The sequence below is a fragment of the Salmo salar genome, chromosome ssa21 (assembly GCF_905237065.1).
Source record: "Salmo salar chromosome ssa21, Ssal_v3.1, whole genome shotgun sequence".
Classification (NCBI taxonomy): domain Eukaryota; kingdom Metazoa; phylum Chordata; class Actinopteri; order Salmoniformes; family Salmonidae; genus Salmo; species Salmo salar.
This window is the reverse complement of record NC_059462.1, coordinates 23,549,548-23,573,577: the sequence shown is the minus strand read 5'-3', so window position 1 is coordinate 23,573,577 and position 24,030 is coordinate 23,549,548. Positions and strand designations below refer to the sequence as shown.

Below are 24,030 nucleotides of genomic sequence, written 5' to 3'. Positions count from 1 at the left end.
TGTATGGCTTCGTTCCCAAAACCAATGGAAAAACAAAAACTAACGTTCCCACAACTTCCAAGGAACCAAATGTGTTAGCTTGGTATGTTAGCTGGGTATGTTCTGAGGACACATTTAGGCTTGGAAGCCTTCAGGCCATCTTGCTGGTTTCACAGTTCTCAGTGTGTGAGCTCTCAGATGTGAGAAGACAGGGAGCTGGTCTTGCCAGAGGCTTTGGTGCCAGTGTTGATGCTGCTATGCTGTGAATTCCATTCCCAGCTGTAAGCCTTAGAGAGAGAGAGAGGTCTGCTTTGAGAAAAAGGAGGAATGACGCTCACTACATCATTGTGCTCCAGTATGCATCAAAAAGGCAAGTAGAGGTCAAGAGGGATTTCAAATAAGAAATAAACGTGCACACTGCTCTTGCTCGTATCGTTTTTTTTAAAGCTTACATGTCAGCCAATTGGAAGGCCTCTGACAAAGGCACTAATGAAAGCTACGAGGCTGACACGTAATATTTAATTAAAGAAGTGATACAAGCAAGAGGGAGAGAGAGGAGACGTTGTACCGTATCGTTGGCACAATGTAGAATGGTACATCTAGTGCAAGATATAATACGCAATGATTCACGCTTATGCTCTCTTTTCCCTATCTCTCTTTCAAGACCTCTCTCTTTTAAGACGTCTTCCTCTTTATTCCTTCTATTATGTCCAACAATCTCTCTCTCTCTCTCTCTCTCTGTTGCTTTCATTCTTTCTCTCTCTCTCTCTCTCGCTTTCATTATTTCACTCTCTCTCTCACGCTCTCTCTCTCACTCTCTCTTGCTCTCCCTCTCTCTGTCTCTCTATCCCTCCCTCTCTCTCTCACGCTCTCTCTCACTCTCTCTCTTGCTCTCCCTCTCTCTGTCTCTCTATCCCTCCCTCTCTCTCTCTTGCTCTCTCTATATGTCCAACAATCTTTCTCTCTCTCTCTCGCTTTCATTCTCTCTCTCTCTCTCTCTCTATATATATATTTATGTCCAACAATCTTTCTCTCTTTCTCGCTTTCTTTCTTTCTCTCTCTCTCTCTCTCTCACACTTTCATTATTTCGCTCTCTCGCTCTCTCTCTTGCTCTCGCTCTCCCTCTCTCTCTCTCTGTCTCTCTCTCTCTCTCTCTCTCTCTCTATTTATGTCCAACAATCTCTCTCTTTCTCTCTCTCACGCACTTTCATTCTGTCTTGCTCTCTCTCGCTCTCTATCCCTCTCTCTATCCCCCCCCTCTCTCTCACTGCTCTCACTCTGCTCTTTATCTCTCTCTCTCGGCTCTCTTTATCTATCTCTTCTCCCCATTAGCTCAGAGATAGTGAGAGTTAATAGACATACATATTATTGATGGCCTCATAGTGTGTGTTTTTAGAGTTGCTCGTAAACGGTGTGTGAACCAAACAGCTGTGGCTGTTCATTTGTTTATCCTCAGTGGATTGAGTCTCTTTCTTCCCATGGAAACCTCATCAGCCTGCCCTCATTCTCATCTACAGTAACAGGGCATACTGCATTGGGGTACTTGCTTTGTGAGTGCACTTATCTTCAGGATCTTAATTTGATCACTCTTTTGTGAATTTTTCTGTACAGCAGAAACGGCAAACTTATAGTGTATTCAAAGTTTTAAAAGGTTTCTGAAGTTTGTAATGTCCACTGTAAAATGTCAGACTTGATTTGCCCTTAAAAAAAAATACCATTAATTATAATCCATATAATAATTCACATTTCCTGTGGCTGCAGGATTATTTTCCTGCTGTAGCAAACTGGCTCAATTTAAGATCCTACATATGTAGGAACATGTCTGTACACACACAGATGCCTTGTGAATACCAATAAAGCCAGACAGCAGGCAGCAGCCTTGTGTCACGGTTGTCGTAAGGAGAAGCAGACCAAAGTGCAGCGTGTGTGTCGTTCCACATTTTATTTACACTGTGAAACTATGCAATACATAAATAAACTGAATGGCAAAAACAACAAACCGTGACGCAGAGGTGAAACATACACTGACTCAAAGATAATCTCCCACAAACCCAGGTGGAAAAAAAAACAATTAGAGACCACGAGGACCAGCTGCCTCTAATTGGAGATCATCCCAAACAAAACCCCAACATAGAAATACAAAACTAGAACCTGAACATAGAAATAGAAAACATAGAGAGAAAGAAACCTGTCACGCCCTGACCTACTCTACCATAGAAAATAACATCTTTCTATGGTCAGGACGTGACAATACCTCCCCCAAAGGTGCGGACTCCGACTGCACCTAAACAAAACAACAACAAACCCCCCCCCAAAAAAAGGGAGGGCAGGGTGGGTAACTATTGTCTATGGTGGCTCTGGTGCAGTACCCATAACCTTCTCATCCCGCCGATCCTCCCACAGAGGAGGCGGCTCCAGTTTGGGTCGTAACCCCCGCTCCGCCCGCTGATCCCTCTGTTTCTGTGCCACCGGACCGTGGATCGTCGGAGGAGGAACCGGATTGTCGATCATCGTCGGAGGCTCTGTACTGCAGACCGCCGCTGGAGGTTCTGGGCTGCAGACCGCCGCTGGAGGTTCTGGGCTGCAGACCGCCGCTGGAGGTTCTGGGCTGCAGGCCGCCGCTGGAGGTTCTGGGCTGCAGGCCGTCGCTGGAGACTCTGGGCTGCAGGCCGTCGCTGGAGACTCTGGGCTGCAGGCCGTCGCTGGAGACTCTGGGCTGCAGGCCGTCGCTGGAGACTCTGGGCTGCAGGCCGTCGCTGGAGACTCTGGGCTGCAGGCCGTCGCTGGAGACTCTGGGCTGCAGGCCGTCGCTGAAGACTCTGGGCTGCAGGCCGTCGTTGAAGGGCCGGACTGGGGAACGTCATTGGAGGGTCCGGACTGTGGACCGCCTCAGGAGGTTCCGGGCTGTAGGCCGTCTCAGGAGGTTCCGGGCTGTAGGCCGTCTCAGGAGGTTCCGGGCTGTAGGCCGTCTCAGGAGGTTCCGGACTGTAGGCCGTCTCAGGAGGTTCCGGACTGTAGGCCGTCTCAGGAGGTTCCGGACTGTAGGCCGTCTCAGGAGGTTCCGGACTGTAAAACGTCGCCGGAAGCTCTGGACTGGGAACTGTCACCGGAAGCTCTGGACTGGGAACTGTCACCGGAAGCTCTGGACTTGGAATGCGCACTGGAGGCCTGATGCGTGGGGCTGGCACAGGTGGTGCCAGACTAGTAACACGCACCTCAGGGCGAGTGCAGGGAGTAGGAACAGGACATCCCGGACTGGGCAGGCGCACTGGAGGCCTGATGCGTGGGGCTGGCACAGGTGGCGCCAGACTGGTAACACGCACCTCAGGGCAAGTGCAAGGAGCAGGCACAGGGCATACCAGGCTGAATAGACTCACTGGAGGCTGGGTACGTGGGGCAGGCACAGGATATACTGGGCCGTGGAGGCGCACTGGAGATCTCGAGCGTAGAGCTGGCACAACCCATTCTGGTTGGATGCTCAACCTAGCTCGACAAATGCGGGGCGCGGGCACAGATCTTCCCCGGCCTGTGAATGCGCACTGGCGACACAGTGCGCATCACCGCATAACACGGTGCTTGCTTCGTCACTCGCTCCTCACGGTAAGCACGGGGAGTTGGCTCAGGTCTCCAACCTGACTCTGCCAATCTCCCCATGTGCCCCCCCTCCCCAAATGTTTTGGGGGGCTGCCTCTCGCATTTGCCTCATGGTTGGTATAGTGCCTCGTAGTATCGCCGCTCCGCTCTCACTGCCTCAATTTCCTCTTTAGGACGGCGATACTCCCCAGCCTGCCTCCAGTGTCCTTTCCCATCCAATATCTCCTCCCAAGTCCATTTGTCCTGCTGACCACGTGTCGTGTGTCGTTCCACATTTTATTTACACTGTGAAACTATGCAATACATAAATAAACTGAATGACAAAAACAACAAACCGTGACGCAGAGGTGAAACATACACTGACTCAAAGATAATCTCCCACAAACCCAGGTGGAAAAAAACCCAATTAGAGACAACGAGGACCAGCTGCCTCTAATTGGAGATCATCCCAAACAAAACCCCAACATAGAAATACAAAACTAGAACCTGAACATAGAAATAGAAAACAGAAGAAAAAAAACATCACGCCCTGACCTACTCTACCATAGAAAATAACATCTTTCTATGGTCAGGACGTGACACCTTGTCTTGTACGGGTTATAGTAAAAGACAGTCCTGGCCCCCCAGGTCCAAATAAGGAGTTCTGGTCACTCAGCCGAATTACCCACACGTGTGAAAAGTCTTTCTATAGAAAAAGAAGGAGGATGAGGAAGAGCAGAAGGAGGAGGTTTTATTACAATGATGCAGGGGATGGAGTCATGACAAAATGATTATTATGTTATTACTTCAAACCCTCTCTGGTGTATCACCTTGTGTTTAGTGAAATAGCAATTTTTTATTGGCCACATCCAGACTGGCATTTATTTTCACCCTTTTTCATGATAACAGTTCATACGCAATGCAGTCATAATGGAAGAGGGATTTGGTTTGGGTAAACTACAAAATAGCAGTCGATCTCTGTATCACACAGTGTTTAGGGAAATAAAAAAATGCATTGGTCACCTTCAGGCTAACATTTCTTCTGTCATTTTTCATCCTTTTTTCATTATTACAGTATATACACAATGAGGTCTTAAAGGAAGAGGGATTTCGTTGGAGGAAACTAGAGAATAGCGGTCGAAGCCTCACACAAATACGACCACACACACACCAGAGTCTCCAGCGACGGTCTGCGGTCCAGAGCCTCCAGCGACGGCCTGCGGTCCAGAGTCTCTAGCGACGGTCTGCTGTCCAGAGTCTCTAGCGATGGTCTGCGGTCCAGAGCCTCCAGCGACGGCCTGCGGTCCAGAGTCTCTAGCGACGGTCTGCAGTCCAGAGTCTCTAGCGACGGTCTGCTGTCCAGAGTCTCTAGCGACGGTCTGGGGTCCAGAGTCTCTAGCGATGGTCTGTGGTCCCGCCACCGAGGCTAGATGCCCATCCGGACCCTCCCCTATAGAGTCAGGTTTTGCGGCCGGAGTCCGCACCTTTGGCGGGGGGTACTGTCACGCCCTGATCTTAGAGAGCCTTTTTATTTCTCTATTTGGTTAGGTCAGGGTGTGATTTGGGTGGGCATGCTAGTTTTTCTATTTCTTTCTTTGCCGGGTATGGTTCCCAATCAGAGGCAGCTGTCTATCGTTGTCTCTGATTGGGGATCATACTTAGGAAGCCTTTTTCCCACCTTAGTTTGTGGGATCTTGTTTTTGCATAGTTGCTGTGTAGCTTGCAGAACTTTACATTTGTTTTGTATTTTGTTGTTTTGTCGGTGTTCATTTTTAACAAAGTTAACCATTTTCACTGTAGTGCCAAAACGTCTTTCAAGCTGTCAGGCATTCCCTTGGCAGCAAGAGCCTCTTGGTGGATGCTGCAGTGTACCCAAGTGGCATCGGGAGCAACTCTTTGCATGCGCGTTACCACTCCACTATGTCTCCCTGTCATGGCTTTTGCGCCATCAGTACAGATACTAACATGAGCAGCAGCTATGTTTGGCTACATACGGACATTAGTCCCGCAAGAGAGTAACGGTTAATATGATTAGATGTTATTTATTTGACTAGGCTACCTGTATTTGACACTAGATGGTTTAATTTTATTTTTGGCAGTGAAAGGAGGCTACTCAACCAAGAGAAAATACTCACCCAAATGTATAGCCCCGTTGGGAAATATAAATGGACTGTTAGAAAATGTGAAGATTTTTTTTATTTAAATAATATATATATATATTTTTAAATGTCAATCACATTTTTATTTGGCGTACCCAGACGGCATTGCGTGTACCCCTTCATTATGTTAATGAGGAACATTAAACTTTCCTTCAGAATTTCAATCATTTTATGAAAAACCTACTATAGAATGTAACACAATGAAAAACAAAGGAATAATGGAACAGAGGGTCTTTATTTATTTTTTAAATAGTTGCATGCCTGGAAGTGTATCCGAACACTGATTACAGTTAGAATTCAAAATGTACAAGCCATGCACAGACTTACAAGTACAGCAAATGAGAGTGCGCAAACTGGGTTTGGTTCTTGAACTAACCACTCTCTATAAAGTCCCAACCTCTCAACAGAGACCATAGCACACCAAAATGTACAGTTAATACAATATAATAAAAAAAAAGATTAACTTGAATTAGAAACACGAATTTGTTTATGCAAGAGAACCAGACAAAATGTAAGAATGTGAAATATTTTTGTATTTGAAAAGAGCCTCAGACAATAGCTCACAGCACCTCCATTACTATTTATTTTGAATGAAGTTGCCCGTTTTTAGATATAATTCTGCTGTTATAAAAAAAAGCGTATTTCCAGAAGCTCGCGCGCTCTCTCTCGCTCTCTCTCTCGCTCTCTCTCTCTCTCTCTCGCTCTCTCTCGGTAAGATCTGGCTATAATAAGCTGCACGGTGTCAGCCCAAGGAACAGAGGACTCTCAGGCTCGCGCGCAGTGACTGATCATTAAATTCGACAGTAGCAAAGGAGCACCGTACACAATAACTGAGGCAGGGATTTAGATCACAAAGACAGGCACATTTGCACCCTTAGTGTATGTGGGTCAGCAATATTATGATGAGCAATAATCAATAATAATGTATTTTTAAAATTTCCTAGCAAGTGGGTAAAGTGTGCAAGACACGTTAAGCACCATTCGAAACTTGTGAATGAACTCCAAAGACTGCGCGTAACCGCGATGGACACCCTGGACCAGCCTCGCTGCACACGCTGGGATTGCCTTGAGACATTGCCACGCAGTTGAGATATCATATCCTCCAACCTTCACTAGACGTGTGGGACAGAATATCATCACGTATTTTGTGAGCTTGCACTTGTAACAACGTTATATAAAATAGGTGTACACCTTTTAACGCAACTGATTCTAAAAGCTGGTCAAACTACAGTAATACTGGAAACATTTTTTTGCCATAAAAGAATATTCAACAAATGGAAAATAAGAGTGATATTGCAAGGTGATTAACGGCGTAGATTAAGCAACCAGCTGTACTTGTAGGCCTTAATGGAGGCCTGGACATTCCTGTGGAGCGCTGACGCCGGTGGCGAGATAGGGAGGGACATGGCCAGGTAATTTATGATGGTGTGAGCTCCGTGCGCACTGCCTGCCGCAATTTAGCCAAACTTCCCCCAGCCAGAGTAATATGAAACTAGCCTTCGTGAACAGCAACCAGGATGATTTATGATCTGGCTGACCTCAACTATAGCTACAACGTGAGCGACGACCCGTTCAGCTTACTGGACCGGGAATGGAGCGACACTCCAAAAGAGACCCTCTCCAGGACTGGCTTCATCGTGCTCTCCGTGTTTCTGGGCTTGATCATGACCTTCGGCTTCCTCAACAACTTCGTCGTACTGCTCCTCTTCTGCAAGTTCAAGAAGCTGCGTACCCCGGTCAACATGCTCCTGCTCAACATCAGCGTGAGCGACATGCTGGTGTGCATGTTCGGGACCACGCTGAGTTTTACCTCCAGTATCAAGGGAAAGTGGCTCCTGGGCCGCCACGGCTGCTTGTGGTACGGTTTCATCAACTCCTGCTTCGGTGAGTCGGTCGGATGCCTCTCTAACCTATAGCCTATAAAGAAAGGCTCATTGCATGCGCTGTGAGTGATAAGGTAGGGCTGCTGTATATTGTATATTTAGCCAATGAATGGAACTTTAAACTTGTTTCTTCGTTAAATCGTTCAAGTGTAATTTGATAGTCGTAAAACAACTTTCATGGATGGTGTAGCCTACCATATTCATAGTTTATTTGACTGACCGCGCTGTAAGAATTTGAATAGCTCCGGCAACTACATCACTGGGTAGAGGCTGCTCATACTCGAATTAAGTTTTAAGAAAATTATTCTAAATGTCTTAAAATAAATTATTTTCACCTAAATTAATAGCTAACCAAAATGTTGTTTCCTAAATTTGTCCCCAACTTGTCACAATGTGTCAACGGAGCATTTCGAGTTTTATTTCGGGAGTTTGGCTCTGTATCGATGTCAGTATGCGTAATGTGTGTAATAGTAATGGTACCCACTAAGATACAAGTTGTTTCTGACGGTGAGACGTGGGTGTAGTGGTTTGAAACGCACTAACGCAGAGCAGTACTGTGTAGTGAACACAAAGCCATAGCATACAATGGCATAACGCACTGTATACTGTATACCATGTGTAATACGAACATAGAAGGCAAAGGCTTTACACTAAGGCATAATAATAATAATAAGAAGAAGAAGAAGAATAGGCCTAATTGATTGGATTTATATATACATATTAACAAACATTTTAATATATATGTTTTTATTATTCTCATTCAGCAGAGCCAAGGTTACTGTCCTCAGTAGGCCTATTCTCCCAGCGATCACAAGACAAAAGTTCATTGTGGACTAAGCACTTTAGAGTTATTGTAGAGTAACTCTAAAGAGGGGTTGTTAGTGGTCAAGGATGGTTGAGAGGATATTGTGTTGTGTGTCTAGGCCAGTGTAAGGGTGATTTCTGAGATATGATTGGCCCAGACATTGTGACTGATGGCTCATGCTGTTTCTGGCAGCCAGGTCACCCATGTATGATACAAGTCAGTATTCGATGTCAATCCATGTCTGAGGACGTCGGGAGGTGACGTGGAAACCGGCCATTAGGGGCAACAGCATTTGCCTCTGGTGCTGAAGGTTGCATGTTCAAATCCAGTGATAGAAAGTTGTGTGTATGTGTGTGTGTGTGTGTGTGTGTGTGTGTGTGTGTGTGTGTGCAAGCTGCTGCTAGAAACCAACTCACAGTCTCATGTCAGAATTAGATGTTCATCCATGTTTCTCAAATATCAAAGTGTTTACATTTAGGTATTAAGTCTGAATGGTTAAGGTTTGGGATAGGCTTAAAACAAACATCTCAAAACAACTTTTTTTCGCTGGATTTGAACATGCAAATTGGTAGTAAAAAATGTGGAGTTAATACATAAACTTAACCATAAACACTTTGAAATTTGACGTTTGCAACAACTTTGAGATTTTGACATTTGAGAAACGTGTGTAACAACATTCATTGTCTGAAGAAGATGAATCATCAGACCAAAACGCAGCGTGGTAAGTGTTCATGATTATTTTAATAACTGAACACTAAAACAAAAATAACAAAGAGAATACTGAAACAGTTCCATAAGGTGCAAACACTAAACAGAAATTAACTACCCACAAAAACCCTGTGGGAAAAGGCTACCTAAGTATGGTTCCCAATCAGAGACAACGATAGACAGCTGTCCCTGATTGAGAACCATACCCGGCCAAAACAAAGAAATACACAAAACATAGAAAAGGGCACATTGAATGCCCACCCTAGTCACACCCTGGCCTAACCAAAATAGAGAACAAAACCCTCTCTATGGCCAGGGCGTGACAACGTGGATGAATGTCTAATTCTGACGTGAGACCTAGTCGGTTTCTGGCAGCAACTAAAACACACATAAACACACCTGTGCGTACACACATGCACTGTAAAAGGGAAACATACTGGCAAAAGTGTATTGGTTCAATATCCATTATTTTACGGAGCTGATATCTGTATAAACATATTATTTGAGAAGATCAGGGAGTTTTGCGACGAAGAGGTTATGGACATCACATGCCCTGCACCAAAGTCAAGGGTAGGACAGAAACAGGCTCTCTGAATATAGATTCCCTTGTTCATGCGTTGTTCGGACAGACCAGTCATCAGCACTATCTGCAGTGCTTCTATTCAAATGGCTCTCTCCTGACACACATCTCCTAACACACATACGTTGCTGGTCCTATTATTTTTTTTATCCAGATGCTCAGCCACTTTACCGCTGATTGTATGCATATAACTAACAGCTTAGATATTCAACATACTTCTTCTTATTATTGGTGGGGCAGAGTTGCAAAGAAAAAAAACATGTCTCAGACTGGCCAATAAAAAGAAAAGATTAAGATGGGCAAAAGAACACAGACACTGGACAGAGGAACTCTGCCTCGAAGGCCAGCATCCCGGAGTCACCTCTTCACTGTTGACGTTGAGACTGGTGTTTTGCGGGTACTATTTAATGAAGCTGCTAGTTGAGGACTTGTGAGGCGTCTGTTTCTACATTTTACATTTACATTTAAGTCATTTAGCAGACGCTCTTATCCAGAGCGACTTACAAATTGGTGCATTCACCTTATAATATCCAGTGGAACAACCACTTTACAATAGTGCATCTAAATCTTTTAAGGGGGGGTGTCTAGTTTCTCAAACTAGACACTCTAATGTACTTGTCCTCTTTCTCAGTTGTGCACCGGGGCCTCCCACTCCTCTTTCTTTTCTGGTTAAGCCAGTTTGCACTGTTCTGTGAAGGGAGTAGTACACAGCGTTGTACGAGATCTTCAGTTTCTTGGCAATTTCTCGCATGGAATAGCCTTCATTTCTCAGAACAAGAATAGACTGACGAGTTTCAGAAGAATATTATTTGTTTCTGGCCATTTTGAACCTGTAATCGAACACACAAATGCTGATGCTCCAGATACTCAACTAGTCTAAAGAAGGCCAGTTTTATTGCTTCTTTAAATAGCACAACAGTTTTCAGCTGTTCTAACATAATTGCAAAAGGGTTTTCTAATTATCAATTAGCCTTCTAAAAGGATAAACTTGGATTAGCTAACACAACGTGCCATTGGAACACAGGATGGTTGCTGATAATGGGCCTCTGTACGCCTATGTAGATATTCCATAAAAAAATCTGCCGTTTCCAGCTACAAGTCATTTACAACATTAACTATGTCTACACTGAATTTCTGATCAATTTGATGTTATTTTAACCTCTCTAGGGTAGGTGGCACCAAATCGTCCCACCTACGTAACAGCCAGTGGAATCCTGTGGCGTGTTATTCAAATACCTTAGAAATGCTATTACTTCAATTTCTCAAACATATGACTATTTTACACCATTTTAAAGACAAGACTCTCGTTAATCTAACCACACTGTCCGATTTCAAAAAGGTTTTACAACGAAAGCAAAACATTAGATTATGTCAGCAGAGTACCCAGCCAGAAATAATCAGACACCCATTTTTCAAGCTAGCATATAATGTCACATAAACCCAAACCACAGCTAAATGTAGCACTAACCTTTGATGATCTTCATCAGATGACAACCCTAGGACATTATGTTATACAATACATGCATGTTTTGTTCAATCAATTTCATATTTATATCAAAAACCAGCTTTTTACATTAGCATGTGACTAGCATGTGACTAGCATTCCCACCGAACACTGCCGGTGAATTTACTAAATTACTCACGATAAACGTTCACAAAAAGCATAACAATTATTTTAAGAATTATAGATACAGAACTCCTCTATGCACTCGATATGTCCGATTTTAAAATAGCTTTTCGGTGAAAGCACATTTTGCAATATTCTCAGTAGATAGCCCGGCATCACAGGGCTAGCTATTTAGACACCCAGCAAGTTTAGCACTCACCAAAGTCAGATTTACTATAAGAAAAATGTTATTACCTTTGCTGTCTTCGTCAGAATGCACTCCCAGGACTTCTACTTCAATAACAAATGTTGGTTTGGTTCCAAATAATCCAAATAGCGGCGTTTTGTTCGTGCGTTCAAGACACTATCCGAAAGGGTAAATAAGGGTGACGAGCATGGCGCAATTTGTGACAAAAACTTTCTAAATATTCCATTACCATAATTCGAAGCATGTCAACCGCTGTTTAAAATCAATTTTTATGCCATTTTTCTCATAAAAAAGCGATAATATTCCGACCGGGAATCTGCGTTTAGGTAAACAGACGAAAGAAAATAAAGCATGGGGTCGACTCGGACACGCGCCTAAGCCCATAGTACTCTGATCGGCCACTTGCCAAAAGCGATAATGTGTTTCAGCCAGAGGCTGCCTCGATATCGTTCAGCTTTTTCCCGGGCTCTGAGAGCCTATGGGAGCCGTAGGAAGTGTCACGTTATAGCAAAGATCCTCAGTCTTCAATAAAAAGAGCCAAGATGAAACACAACTTGTCAGACAGGCCACTTCCTGCATGGAATCTTCTCAGGTTTTGGCCTGCCATATGAGTTCTGTTATACTCACAGACACCATTCAAACAGTTTTAGAAACTTTAGGGTGTTTTCTATCCAAAGCCAATAATTATATGCATGTTCTAGTTACTGGGCAGGAGTAGTAACCAGATTTAAATCGGGTACGTTTTTTTATCCGGTCGTGTCAATACTGCCCCCTAGCCCTAACAGGTTAATGGACAAAAAAATGTGTATTTCTTTCAAAAACAAGGTCATTTCAAACTTTTGAACGGTAGTGTACCTCAACTGCATAACTTCTGACCGCAACCGCACAACTTCTGACCATATCTAGTGTCCACAACCACACAGTGACATACCTCAACCACATAACTTCTGACCATATCTAGTGTCCACAACCACACAGTGACATACCTCAACCACATAACTTCTGACCATATCTAGTGTCCACAACCACACAGTGACATACCTCAACCACATAACTTCTGACCGCAATCAAACAAATTCTGACCACATCTAGTGTCCACAACCACACAGTGACATACCTCAACCACATAACTTCTGACCATATCTAGTGTCCACAACCACACAATGACATACATCAACCACAACTTCTGACTGCAATCAAACAAATTCTGACCACATCTAGTGTCCACAACCACACAGCTCCTGACCTCAACCACACAATTACATACCACAACAACACAACTTCTGACCACACAACTTCTGATCACACATTTAACTACTAACCATATCCAAACAACTTTTGACTACAACTACTGAACCACATAACTACTGACCACTACTACTACAACTTCTGACCAAATCTACTGACTTTCGATGAGAATTAAAAATGACATTTTTACCCTTATTTCATTACCACAAACATTTAAAGAGCTTTAGCTAGCCCCACCAACTTTACTTGTAAAGTTACCATCTAGTTAATATTGTTCTTGTACATACTGTATAATATCTTATTTATATTGACGCTATCTATTTCTGATATTGCTACTATGCAAGTAACCATTTGGCTGTACTGTTTACACCTTCTGTAGAGACCCATCCACTTGGCAAGATGTGGCTGGGGGTAATAGCATTTCTTTCACATGATCCATCTAATTAGTGTGTCTGGGTAAGCATCATCTAATATTTATAAAATATTTTTATCTGGACACTTTCTGTTTACCTGGAATTTTTCCTTATTGTAGGCTACTACTTTTACCACTTTTAGTCTTAATCTTTGCTACACTTACTCACTGTGTAGCACACGACCTCCCATGTGAATCCTTAAAGACATGGGTGGGCCTGGCTTAAGAGGGTGTGAACAATGCTGAATGGGTGAAGACAAAGGAGAGCTCCCCAGTAGGTACCAAAACATTCAATGGCCATTTTCTCAAAAGTGAGTTTACAAGTTTATCAACTTTCAAAGCAGAATTACTTTCCCATTGTTCCTCAACTGTAGTGTATGATATACCACTTTGTAGCTCTGAGTCTCTGCTTTTATCCAATGTATTAAACACAATTTCAAATTTTGCTACATAAGACCGATTTGAGCCAGTCGGTCATATATATCTGTTAAAAAAATTTTTTCTCCATTATTTTTACGGACCTTCCCTGTAATATATTGAAGGGAATGTCCATTAAAAAAAAAGTTACATTAATTTTTTTAACAGATGTATACATATATCAGCTCTGCTGTCACGTCCTGACCATAGAGTGCTCTAATTTTCTATGGTAGAGTAGGTCAGGGCGTGACTGGGGGGTTTATCTAGTTTATTTTTTCTATGTTGTGCTCTAGTTTCTTTTTTCTATGTTTTTTTATGATTCTCAATTAGAGGCAGCTGGTCATCGTTGTCTCTAATTGGGGATCATATTTACGTAGTTGTTTTTCCCACCTGTGTTTGTGGGAGATTATTTTTGAGTTAGTGCATGTTGCACCTCTGTCGTCACGGTTTGTGTTTTGTTTATAGTTTGTTTGGCTAAGTTTCACAATATAATAAAGATATGGAACGATACTCACGCTGCGCCTTGGTCAGTTTCTACACACATGCGTGACATCTGCCTATTTAATGGACAATCAGTAGGCAGGTTTCCATTAACCCAGGTTTGTTAGACAAAATCAATGTCATATTATTATATACAGATCTCTGGACAGATACACTTTTACGTCTGCTATGTTAGGTTAGATACACACATACCGCATGAGAGAGGAATCTACACAACACAACAACAAGAGGGACAGAGACAGTTCATAAAAGTATACCTCATCTACTTTGAAGAACTGCTAAAATTATTTTGTCAAACAGCTCTGCAGCATAGGCTACTTAGGCAAACTAGCTAAATAGGTTGACTAAAGACAGTACAGTATAGGGAACACATAGATTACGTTAGGTCTGGCTGGCAGTCTGTAACGGCTGTCTGTAAGAGGGAACCAAGGTGCAGCAGAGGATGTGTTCATCATTAGAATTGTAATTCAAAAAAGCAAGAGAACACTACAAAATGAACAAAAACGACAGCAAACAGTCCTGTTAGGAAAATACTCTAAACAGAAACAATTACCCACAAAACCCAAAGGAAAAACATGCTCCTTATGTGTGACTCCCAATCAGCAGCAACGAGCTTCAGCTGTGCCTGATTGGGAGCCACACACGGCCCAAAACAAAGAAATACCAAAACATAGAAAAAGGAACATAGAACGCCCACCCAATGTAACACCCTGGCCTAACCAAAATAAAGAACAAAAAAAAACCTCTCTATGGCCAGGGCGTTACACAGACTGCTACTGCCTGAGCAGAGATGAGATGATGACTTAAAAAAGAAATTAGGAATTAAAAATAATACGTCATCAAAAAAAGTAAGTAATATACACAACTGAAATGTTGGATTATTTCATAGTAATTTCCTATTTTTCTAGTGATGTGTAACCCATATGGACCTGACAGAGACTATGGAATATTTTGAATGTTTTGGCAATTGAATTCTCGTTATTTTGGCCTTTGGAATTTCCATGAAAAAAAAGAAGCATTTCATGTCTAAAAAAATGATCGAAACCGAAATTGAAAAACCGTGATTTAAAAAAAATAATCGAACCGAAACTGAACCCACCTCAAAAAGCACAAATCGCTCAGCACTAAAGGCTTTACACTAAGCAGTGTGTTAATTTAACACTGAAAAGTATGGAACCGTATAGACACTGGACCAGTGTTAAATTTAACACTTTCAGTGTTGATTTAAGACTGGAGAATTTGCTGTGTGTGCATGCTAATGTGGAAAGAATTGTAGATTATGAGGAGCCTCCTGTGGGCAGTGCTTTATGAATATTGATTAGCTAACAATCAGACTGCAGTCTCTTTCTCTGCTGGCAAAGGGCTAGGTTGGGTTCCAAATAGAGGACTCCCAATTCTCTCCTGCCCTTGCTCCCTTCATACCTTCCCTTGCGCCTTTCAGTCCTTCCCTTGCTCTCTTCATTCTTTCCCTTGCTCCCTTCATTGTTGCCCTTTCTCCCCTTAATTCCATCCTTGCTTCCTTTACTCCTTCCCTTACTCCCTTCATTCCTTCCCTTGCTCTCTTTTTTCCTACACTTGATTCCTTCATTCTTGCTTTTGCTTCCTTCATTCCTGCCCTTGCTCCCTTCATTTTTGCCCTTGTTCTCTGTTTTCCTACCCTTGCTCCTTTCAGTCCTGCCCTTGCTCCCTTCCCTCCAACCGTGACAACTTGGAGGTACGAAACACGTGAATACTTGTACTATGATCCAGTCAGCCATTGAATAAAATATCATTGGTAGGAGGTGACAAATGGCAAGTGAAGTGAACAAGTCTGAATGAGAATTTTTTTGTTTGGGAGCATAGCATAGAAAATAGCAATTTCAATGCACAGTATTGGAGTGGGAGAGGTACTATATGGAAGAGTAAATTCTAATTAAAGTAGAAAGGCATTCCTGTAGGGCAAATACATTGAATTCCTCATGTTGAATGTAGTTCTCTAGGAGGCAGTTGTTTACATAATTATTCAAATGTACTTTCTTCTTGCTCTGCTCTCCACATGCCAGTGTGTATACCTGCTGCCTCAGATTCATATTTTCATGTTTCGGTGGACTTGACTTCCTTCTGCGATAATGTTCAAAAAATATGTGTCAGATATTCCTTAACACAAAATTGGAGAGAGAAGTACATAAGTGAGATTGAAAAATTGTTCAAGGCAGTGTAGCAGCAAATGATCTGTGCTGCAATGAAATTGATTTGCATATCTACTACACATACACACACATACACGTTATCTAACTCAAACAAGCAGGGAATATCTCATTCTGCCAGAATACCATTATATAAGGAATATTCTCTGTTATATCCATCTTTCTCATTATTCTCACTTCCACTGTGACTGATTGGACGTTCTCTAAACACAGTGAACATATCTTTGGGTCTGGCTGCTTTTTCGACTTGTCTACTCTCACTACTGTAACATGTCTGTCTGTGTTTGACGGGTTCTCACAGGGGGAACTGGTTAAAGTAGTGGCTCAAACTCCTAGCATGCCACGGAACATGATCTATAGTTAAATTCAAATCAAATCAAACGTTATTAGTCACATGCGCTGAATACAACAGTGAAACAGTGCTTACTTATGAGCCCCTAACCAACAATGCAGTTAAAAAAAGATGAGTAAGAATAAGAAGAATTGTCTGGGTAGCCATTTAATTAGATGTTCAGGAGTCTTATGGCTTGGGGGTAGAAGCTGTTTAGAAGCCTCTTGGACCTAGATTTGGCACCCTGGTACCGCTTGCTGTGCGGTAGCAGAGAGAACAGTCTATGACTAGGGTGGCTGGAATCTTTGACAATTTTTAGGGCCTTCCTTGGACACCGCCTGGTGTAGAGGTCCTGGATGGCAGGAAGCCTGCCCCCAGTGATGTACAGAGCCGTACACACTGTCCTCTGTTCTCTACCTTTCATCTCTCCCCCTCTCTTTTTTCTCCCTCTCTTCTCTCTCCCTCTCGTTTTTCTCCCCCTCTCTTCTCTCCCCTTCATTTTTTTCTCCCTCTCTTCTCTTCTCTCTCCCTCTCTTTTTTCTCCCTCTTTTTTCTCCCTCTCTCTTCTCTCCCCCTCTCTTCTCTCTCCCCTTCTCTTTTCTCCCCCTCTCTCTTCTCTCCCTCTCTCTTCTCTCCCTCTCTCATTTCTCTTTCTTTTTTCTCTTCTTCTCTGTATGGACTTGAATATTGCAGACACTGCTGTCCCCTCTAGCATCTGTCATGGTTAGTGTCAGGGCTCAGAGTCAGGGTCAGAATCATGATGAGGATTTTGTGTGCGTCCGCTTACAAACATGCGCACACGCACACACAGAGGAGAGAGAGAGAGAGAGAGAGAGAGACACACACACACACACACACACACACACACACACACACACACACACACACACACACACACACACACACACACACACACACACACACACACACACACACACTGCCAATGGATGAGCCAGAGTGGCCTTTTTATCTCAATATCATAACATTCCTGGGTACAAATTAAGTACCTTACTATGATTGTTTTCAATGAAAATGTAAATGTAGCTAGGACCGTCTGGAAGTGGTCTGAGGGGGGAGGGGAAGACTGAAAACTAGCTGTTATTGGCAGAGAGGTTTGTAACTCTCCATCTTACTGCTCTATTAACTCACAAGGCAGGCCAAAAACCCATCCCAGCAAAACAGACTGATATTTCAGGTGGTCTTTTTAAACACCTCTTACACTAAAAGGCGTTATCATAATTTTCACAATTTCAAAGTATTACTCCCAACTCATAGTGTGGAAATATATATGTATAAAACACAGAGAAATCACATTTTTGACTGCACTAGGCCTTTAAGTATTTTACCAAAAAGCCTTAATGTTTGTTATTACTTAATGATTAGACACAATTTTACGTAAGCCTTGATAGCGGCTCTGGACAATATTTAAAAAAATCTTAAACCAAGCAAGAATCCAAATGCTCATTAGGAAAGCTTCTGAACTGTATTACCTTTTCAGAAGCAGCAATATGGCATTCATGTCTAAAGTTGGCCAAACTCATAAACCCAGCCAAAAAAAAAAATGGCCTCTCACTGTCAACAGCGTTTATTTGAAGCAAACTTAACATGTGTAAATATTTGTATGAACATAACAAGATTCAACAACTGAGACATAAACTGAACAAGTTCCACAGACATGTTACTAATAGAAATGGAATAATGTGTCCCTGAACAAAGGTGGGGTCAAAATCAAAAGTAACAGTCAGTATCTGGTGTGGCCACCAGCTGCATTAAGTACTGCAGTGCATCTCCTCCTCATTGACTGCACCAGATTTGCCAGTTCTTTCTGTGAGATGTTACCCCACTCTTCCACCAAGGCACCTGGCTCTTCGCTGGCCATGGCAGAACACTGACATTCCTGTCTTGCAGGAAATCACGCACAGAACGAGCAGTATGGCTGATGGCATTGTCATGCTGGAGGGTCATGTCAGGGTGAGCCTGCAGGAAGGGTACCACATGAGGGAGGAGGATGTCTTCCTTGTAACGCACAGTGTTGAGATTGCCTGCAATGACAGCAAGCTCAGTCCGATGATGCTGTGACACACCGACCCAGACCATGACGGACCCTCCACCTTGAAAGCGATCCCGCTCCAGAGTACAGGTCTCGGTGTAACGCTCATTCCTTCGACGATAAACGCGAATCTGACCATCACCCCTGGTGAGACAAAACCGTGACTCGTCAGTGAAGAGCACTTTTAACAGTCCTGTCTGGTCCAGCGACGGTGGGTTTGTGCCCATAGGCGACATTGTTGCCGGTGATGTCTGGTGAGGACCTGACTTACAACAGGCCTACAAGCCCCCAGTCCAGCCTCTCTCAGCCTATTGCGGGCAGTCTAAGCACTGATGGAGGGATTGTGTTCCTGGTGTAACTCGGGCAGCTGTTGTTGCCATCCTGTACCTGTCCCGCAGGTGTGATGTTCAGATGTACCGATCCTGTGCAGGTGCTGTTACACGTGGTCTGCCACTGCGAGGATGATCAGTTGTCCGTCCTGTCTCCCTGTAGAGCTGTCTTAGGCGTCTCACAGTATGGACATTGCAATTTATTGCCCAGGCCACATCTGCAGTCCTCATGCCTCCTTGCAGCATGCCTATGGCACGTTCATACAGATGTTCAGGGACCCTGGGCATCTTTCTTTTGGTGTTTTTCAGAGTCAGTAGAAAGGCCTCTTTAGTGTCCTAAGTTTTCATAACTGTGACCCTAATTGCCTACCGTCTGTAAGCTGTTAGTGACTTAACGACTGTTCCACAGGTGCATGTTCATTAATTGTTTATGGTTCATTGAACAAGCATGGGAAACAGTGTTTAAACCCTTTACAATGAAGATCTGTGAAGTTATTTGGATTTTTACAAATTATCTTTGAAAGACAGGGTCCTGAAAAAGGGACGTTTCTTTTTTTGCTGAGATTATCTATTTATAACTCATGAACTGTCTGTCTCCGACTGTCTTTTTCCCCCCACCAATTAGAAAATGTCTCACTTCATACTCTCCACTCCCTCGCTCTCTGCTCTTTACAGCTGTACAATTTATTCCCTGTCCATTCTACATGTCACACACACACACACACACACACACACACACACACACACACACACACACACACACACACACACACACACACGTATGATTGCAAGCACACGCGCACACACAGACACACACAACAAGCACACACAGCCAGACACTGCAGGGATAATCTCTGTTTGCTACGACCAGATCATTGCAATACGGAGGGATCTCAGCTGCAGGGGCATAGATAAGTCTCTATAATGACATTTCATGGCCTTAGATATTGACACTAAACCTCCTTCACCCAACTGTTGCGGAAATACAGCTTTTTTGGATTCTATTTTGGCGGAATTCAATGAAATGCGCACAGCAGGAGACCCGGCACTGCCGAAAAAATGACATTATTGCCTGCTCTACGTCAAAGTGCATTGTGAGTAATCAGCGTGGGTCAGGCAGAAGAGACGTGGGAGCCCTCCCCATCAAAGAGTGGCTGAGATGCATCCTGGTTGTTTATTTCAGGGTATATATACCGCATTTCAGGTGCAGGGTAATTACAAAGCATACAAAAAGACAGGAGAACACCTGCACACTGTTTACATGCCCAGAAAGTTAATTAAGCAAACTTTGGACCACTGGTAACCCAACAAAACCCGACAGTGCTGGAGGATTTGCTGCACTAAAACTCTGAAAGCTTCTAAACAGAGAACAAAGAACTCTGTCTTGTGCCATGTGAGTTACGTCACGCCTTAAAACAGTTACGCAGTCAGGAGAAATTATCATTGATAAGGACAAATAAACAGAAAACAATTGAAACTTACGCCAATAAAACTTGAAGCGCAGTGTCACACATCATTACTATTTAGAGAGAGAAGCTGTAGTTTCATATGTACCACGACTGATCTGCTGGTCTGAAGCCAATGTAGTGCTGCGTAGGTAGTGCAGTGTTACACAGTATGACAGAGTGCTCGGTATTTATATGCAGTGCTGTATGCAGTTTTGTGAAGTATTTATTAGTATTACGTACTTTCCTGCAGTATGACACCATATTATGCCGTTTTATGTAGTAGTATTTCTCAGTATTACACACAGACTAATGAATCATCTTTTATAGAGACTCACATTCTCTGTGGTTTCCTGCATCATATCGTATGGATATCTTTTATCTTTATTCGTTTACTTTTATTCATTCATTTTATAATCATATATAACCACTTCTTAGGTTTTGAAACCTTAGCCGATACTCCACCACCCCCAACAGCCCTGTTTCTGAACATGGATATCATGGAACATCCTGAATTCAGGGATAACGGGAGCAGGATAAGCTCTGTCAGAAGTAATGGGCCAAAATTCACCCAACTTATTGTGGGAAGCTGGTGGAAGGCTACCTGAAATGTTTGACCCAAGTTAAACAATTTAAAGGCAATGCTACCAAATACTAATTGAGTGTGTGTAAACTTCTGACCCACTGGGAATGTGATGAAAGAAATTAAAGCTGAAATAAATCATTCTCTCTACTATTATCCTGACATTTCACATTCTTAAAAAAAAGTGGTGATCCTAATTGACCTAAGACAGAGAATTTTTACTAGGATTAAATGTCAGGAATTGTGAAAAACTGAGTTTAAATGTATTTGGCTAAGGTGTATGTAAAATTCCGACTTCAACTGTATAAAACTTGAGTCATCGGCATACATGGACACCTTGTTTTTAAGCCTTGGATTTCTAATCCTCGAATGTTGTTATTTGATCTGATTTTAATAGCTAGCATTTCGATGGCCATATGCCGAGGAACTTGAAACTTTCCACCTTCTCCACTGCGGTCCCGTCGATGTGGATAGGGGGATGCTCCCTCTGCTGTTTCCTGAAGTGCGCGGTCATCTCCTTTGTTTTGTTGACGTTGAGTGAGAGGTTATTTTCCTGGCACCACACTCCCAGCGCCCTCACCTCCTCCCTGTAGGCTGTCTCATCATTGTTGGTAATCAGGCCTACTACTGTTGTGTCGTCTGCAAACTTGATGATTGAGCTGGAGACGCAGTCATGGGTGAACAGGGAGTACAGGAGAAGGCTGAGTACTTACCCTTGTGGGACCCCAGTGTTGAGTATCAGCGAAGTCGAGGTGTTGTTTCCTACCTTCACCACCTGAGACTGAACATTAGCGAGTAATATACTCGGAAGCGGTGTGTGGTGTGTGCGCCTCCTGAGTCGGACTAGAAGTCCACTCCGAATAAATCTTCTCTGCGGCAGTGTTTTGAATCAGCCTCTGGAATCAGTTCAATTGCCCTGGGGGGGTACGAACAAAGGATCCGACTCGGGAAAGTCGTATTCCTGGTCGTAATGTTGCTAATGGTGATGAGTTACCGCCACTCTGATATTCAAAAGTTCTTCCCGGCTGTATGTAATATCACCAAAAAAATTCTGAGCTAATAATGTAAGAAATAACACATAAAAAACAAAATACAGCAAAGTTGCCTAGGAGCTAGAAGCACAGCTGCCCTATCTAATTGGCGCCATTTTCATCTGTTCTGTTGTATTGTCATTACATGTTAAGGTTGAACACTGACAGCTTTGTAACTTCAATGAGGCTGACTGAGTTGTATGAGTTCCTCGAGCCTATGTAAATCCCAAAGTTGGTTTAGTTACCACTTTATTACTATATGTAATCAGCAATATTATTATTATTATGTGTAGGTTATATGTGAAGTGTACAAACTTAACATGATGAACAGGAGTTACATTTACACTAACAGTTGGCCAAAAATAACTATCTGAAAGCCACGCCTCTAATAAGCCACACCTCCAATCTGATAGGCTGCCATCTTGACAATATATTGAACCCCTCCAATCACAAAAAGGTTCCGAAATGAACCTTTATGCAGGGGTTCCTCGAAGACCCTTTTCAGATGGGTTCCTTTTTGAACTGGAAAGGTTCTGCCACTGTGGCAACCCAAAAGGGTTTAAGAGTTTAGCATATAATGAGTAATAAAGAGGAGAGACTGCCTGGAATACATGAGGCTAAATCTGCTCATCAGGATGTAGAGCCACTACTCCTGCTACCACTCTGTCTCTTCATGTCTCTGTTTTACCAGGCGTCTCAGCGGTTCAAAGTGGCTAGCCCTCAGTAGCCATCAGTCACTAGGTAGTATTGTTTTGTTCACGTTCTGTACGCTTCTCTTGTTTTGTTTATCATTTAACATTTACATTTAAGTCATTTAGCAGACGCTCTTATCCAGAGCGACTTACAAATTGGTGCATTCACCTTATAATATCCAGTGGAACAACCACTTTACAATAGTGCATCTAAATCTTTAAGGGGGGGTTAGAAGGATTACTTTATCCTATCCCAGGTATTCCTTAAAGAGGTGGGGTTTCAGGTGACTCCGGAAGGTGGTGATTGACTCCGCTGTCCTGGCGTCGTGAGGGAGCTTGTTCCACCATCGGGGTGCCAGAGCAGCGAACAGTTTTGACTGGGCTGAGCGGGAACTGTGCTTCCTCAGAGGTAGGGAGGCGAGCAGGCCAGAGGTGGATGAACGCAGTGCCCTTGTTTGGGTGTAGGGCCTGATCAGAGCCTGAAGGTACGGAGGTGCCGTTCCCCTCACAGCTCCATAGGCAAGCACCATGGTCTTGTAGCGGATGCGAGCTTCGACTGGAAGCCAGTGGAGAGAGCGGAGGAGCGGGGTGACGTGAGAGAACTTGGGAAGGTTGAACACCAGACGGGCTGCGGCGTTCTGGATGAGTTGTAGGGGTTTAATGGCACAGGCAGGGAGCCCAGCCAACAACGAGTTGCAGTAATCCAGACGGGAGATGACAAGTGCCTGGATTAGGACCTGCGCCGCTTCCTGTGTGAGGCAGGGTCGTACTCTGCGAATGTTGTAGAGCATGAACCTACAGGATCGGGTCACCGCCTTGATGTTAGTGGAGAACGACAGGGTGTTGTCCAGGGTCACGCCGAGGCTCTTAGCACTCTGCCAACCGTGATGGCGAGATCATGGAACGGGCAGTCCTTCCCCGGGAGGAAGAGCAGCTCCGTCTTCCCGAGGTTCAGCTTGAGGTGGTGATCCGTCATCCACACTGATATGTCTGCCAGACATGCAGAGATGCGATTCGCCACCTGGTTGTCAGAAGGGGGAAAGGAGAAGATTAATTGTGTGTCATCTGCATAGCAATGATATGAGAGACCATGTGAGGATATGACAGAGCCAAGTGACTTGGTGTATAGCGAGAATAGGAGAGGGCCTAGAACAGAGCCCTGGGGGACACCAGTGGTGAGAGCACGTGGTGCGGAGACAGATTCTCGCCACGCCACCTGGTAGGAGCGACCTGTCAGGTAGGACGCAATCCAAGCGTGGGCCGCGCCGGGAGATGCCCAGCTCGGAGAGGGTGGAGAGGAGGAT

General features: G+C 43.6%; 1 protein-coding gene across 1 annotated transcript in view; it reads left to right on the top strand.

Annotated features, from left to right (window-relative positions):
• The first annotated feature begins 6,521 nt into the window (after nt 1-6,521).
• tmtops2b (teleost multiple tissue opsin 2b) overlaps nt 6,522-24,030 on the top strand; it is a 36,236-nt gene continuing 18,727 nt past the window's right edge. Inside the window, exon 1 of the mRNA XM_014164588.2 lies at nt 6,522-7,595. Within this exon, the coding sequence (XP_014020063.2) occupies nt 7,229-7,595 (367 nt within the window). The 5' untranslated portion in view covers nt 6,522-7,228. The remainder of the gene's footprint in view (nt 7,596-24,030) is intronic.